The sequence below is a fragment of the Aplysia californica genome, unplaced genomic scaffold (genome assembly GCF_000002075.1).
Source record: "Aplysia californica isolate F4 #8 unplaced genomic scaffold, AplCal3.0 scaffold00652, whole genome shotgun sequence".
Classification (NCBI taxonomy): domain Eukaryota; kingdom Metazoa; phylum Mollusca; class Gastropoda; order Aplysiida; family Aplysiidae; genus Aplysia; species Aplysia californica.
Genome location: NW_004797922.1, coordinates 82,528 through 85,847, shown reverse-complemented (window position 1 = coordinate 85,847; position 3,320 = coordinate 82,528). Strand labels below are relative to the sequence as shown.

The window sequence follows — 3,320 nt, the reverse complement described above, 5'->3', positions numbered from 1 at the left end:
TATAGCCGGGTACCCATTCCCACCTGGGTGAAGTGAGGAAAATTCGTGTAAAGTGCCTTTCCCAAGGACACAACGTCGGGCCCTTGACGGGATTCGAACCCACGACCTTACGGTTGCGAGTCCGAGAGCCTAACCACTAGGCCACCGACGCCACATATATACTTTATACTACCTACCATCTGCTTTGAGACGAGCATAAAGTTTGCGGTAGAGAAGGACTGACTTTATAACGGGGTTTTAACTTTATGTCCTCTGTGCAAGACATTAAAATTTTTCCATCGTTGTTCCCAACAGAATTTTGGAGTTTATGTAAGCCATTGGCCTTTATGGGAAATTATAGAGTCAAATTGAATTATTCAAAATTTGTTATGTTATTCAGGAAAGTTGTTTTAGACTGAAAATATATAATATTTACACCGAATTTTAAATATTTTAATATTTTAAGATTTAACTACTGACCTGAGCCCAGCCGTACAGTGAACTGTTGCGAATAAAACTAACTTGTGTTTCGCGCGCTCATACGACCTTATGAGGTTGCGAGCGCCGTAAAGTCCCATACTAAACTAACTAACCAGCACCGAGTGCCCAGCGTCAAGCAAAATGATTTCTCCATAACTAGATAAAGGACGCCGGCATCAGCATCTGCTGTGGTATGGCGATTAGGTGCATTGCTGTCGCACACAGGAGACCCAAGTTCGATTCCCGAGTGGGCCAGATACTTCTACAGAGTATCTTGGTCTTTCTCACTGTTGGGATGGTGTGTATGTTTATGTATCCCTCTCAGCCCGGGTTTGGGCATGACAGGTAGGGTCGGAAGCCCACCCCATAAACGACCTAAATTGTGTGGAAGAAAATAATTACAGACTTTATTTAAAGAGTTATCTCCCTTTACCCAATGGCACTTGGAGATAATGAGTTAAGGATTCAGGCCTCTAGCCTGTGTGACAATTCTATCATGGTATTTTTCATTCATTCATTCATTCATTCATTCATTCATTCATTCATTCATTCGTTCATTTATTCTTTCAATCATTAATTGATTAATTCATTCATTCATTTATATATTTATTCATTTTTTTATTTATTGAGAGGGTGGAGTATTTTGTTATTTTTCTCTCCTCTTTTTATTTTCTATAGATTTCTTTTGCATGAATACAGTAACCGTCATTGAGTGCGAGGAGAGAGGAGGACAGACATTTGGGACAGAAACAACAGAGGGAAAGACGAGAAAGAGGGTTAAGGGTACCCTCTGGCCACTAGCATGGCGTGAGTTGTAATTGACATTGGTACATACTTAGGTTTACAGAATTTTCTGATATAATAATAAAAAAGTAAAAGTTAATGTTTCGCCCCCTAGGGCTTCGACACAAAATCGTCATCATCATCATCATCATCATCATCATCATCATCATCATCATCATCATCATCGTCATCATCATCATCATCATCATCATCAATAACAACAACAAACACAATGCCAATTGTATAACAAACATCAACATTAACATCAACAACATCCACAACAACGACAATCACAAACACCGACAACTATAACAACAACAACTACAACAACAATCACCACCAACAACAACCACAACAACAACATCACAACCACAACCACAACATCACAACCAACAACCACAACAACAACCACATCAACATCACCACCACCAACAACATCATCAACAATAACAACAACAATAACAGCAGCAACAACAACAACAACAACAACTCACCAAGAATCACGGGCACGCTGACATCAAAGATCCCCTCCACAGTGCTGATCACGCCCAGCGCCAGAGCGTACGACTCTGTGCCCACAGATGGGATATCTAGCGGAACCTTCAGGAAAATCCCCAACACCCCTCCCAGACCCAAACCTGTCACAGCCAGCACACACACAACCGCGTAATATCGCGTCACATGGGCTAAAATTAGAAATGTGAAGCTCGTCAGAGCGGAAAACCCCACCATGATCAACACGCTGTGGCAAGCTGGGTGAAGGTTCACGAACCCCGCAATTATTCGGGCGAACAGGCTTGTGGTGACGACGAGGAAGATGAAGAAGATTCCTTCCTTATCTCCATCGAAACCTTTCGTCTTGGCAAAATCGACGAGCATGATGAAGAAGGAGAAGAATGAACCTAACCCAAATCCCACGTTCGCGACGAAGAGTACGAACAATGGATCCACCATAAATTTCCATTTAGAAAGTCTTAGTCTTCTGATTAGTATAGACGGCGAAAATCTTTCGCTTCGAGTTTTGTTGTCTGGTGATGCTGAACGGTGCGGTTCTTTCTGATATAATTCATTTCCATAAGCCACTTCTGTATCATGAAGAAGGGGAAGGGTCTGTGTGGCTGGCTCGACATTTTCCGAGACAGGCGACTTCTTCGCTCCTTCGTCGTAGTGATTTTGCGAATTTGATACAATATGTTTTAGATGAGAGCCCTTTTCAACTGAATCATCTTGCAGGTCCCCAGTAGGTTTTCCACTTCGTTCCAAATCCAAATCATGTGACCCTGACTTCTGGTCGGAATCATTTTCTCGACGCTTTTGACTTTGCTGAACAATTTCCTCTGTGTCCCCTTCAAAAGGGTTATTCTTTTCGGGGTAGTATGACATCATTGTATTCATGTGTTCTTGTTCATCAGTTTGTGCACCCACTAGACTAGACTTCTCCTCCTCAAGCAAATCGTCACATCTTGATGTTATGTTGTCTAACGATTCCAGACTTTGTGTGGCGTGAAAATCCGCAAGGTTCTGAAAGTCATCAAGGTCACGCTGTCTTATCAAAGGTGTTACAGGAAGGCGCTCATCAACTGAGGATCTCTCTTTTGTTAATATTTTCGGTTCTTGACGGGCTTCATTCATCTCCCAGCCCTTCTCAGTAGAAGACGCGAGTTCAAATCCCTCTACCAGGCCTCTACTGTCTGTATCGACGTAGTCGCCTTGACCACAATTCTCATCTTGCGATGAAGCTCTATTTGGTTTTGTATCGGAACCAGTGTGCGCTGTACCACGTTTAGATTTCGAGGATTTTACGCCGTTTTCTTTCAACTCGTGGTCGTCACTGGCGTTTAGAAGCGCCTTTTCTGCGTCATCTGCTTCGACGAGGGCGCTGGAGGAAGGCGTGGTGGCGTAGACCGGTGAGGTCATCACAAGACCTGTGACCAGCGTGTTGAGGGACAGACCGCTGATGAGGAAGAACGCTCCTCGCCAGCTGGGGATGGGGGGGAGTGGATGAGAAAAATGTCTCTTGTGAGAGGGGGGGTACAGAAGTAGAGAGAGAGAGAGAGAGAGAGAGAGAGAGAGAGAGA

General features: G+C 43.5%; 1 protein-coding gene across 1 annotated transcript in view; it reads right to left on the bottom strand.

Annotated features, from left to right (window-relative positions):
- Window positions 1–3,320, bottom strand: part of LOC101862066 — a gene marked incomplete in the record, with an annotated part of 22,038 nt that overhangs the window by 1,612 nt on the left and 17,106 nt on the right. Inside the window, 1 exon segment of the mRNA XM_013087885.2 lies at window positions 1,737–3,223. Coding sequence (XP_012943339.1) covers window positions 1,737–3,223 — 1,487 coding nt within the window.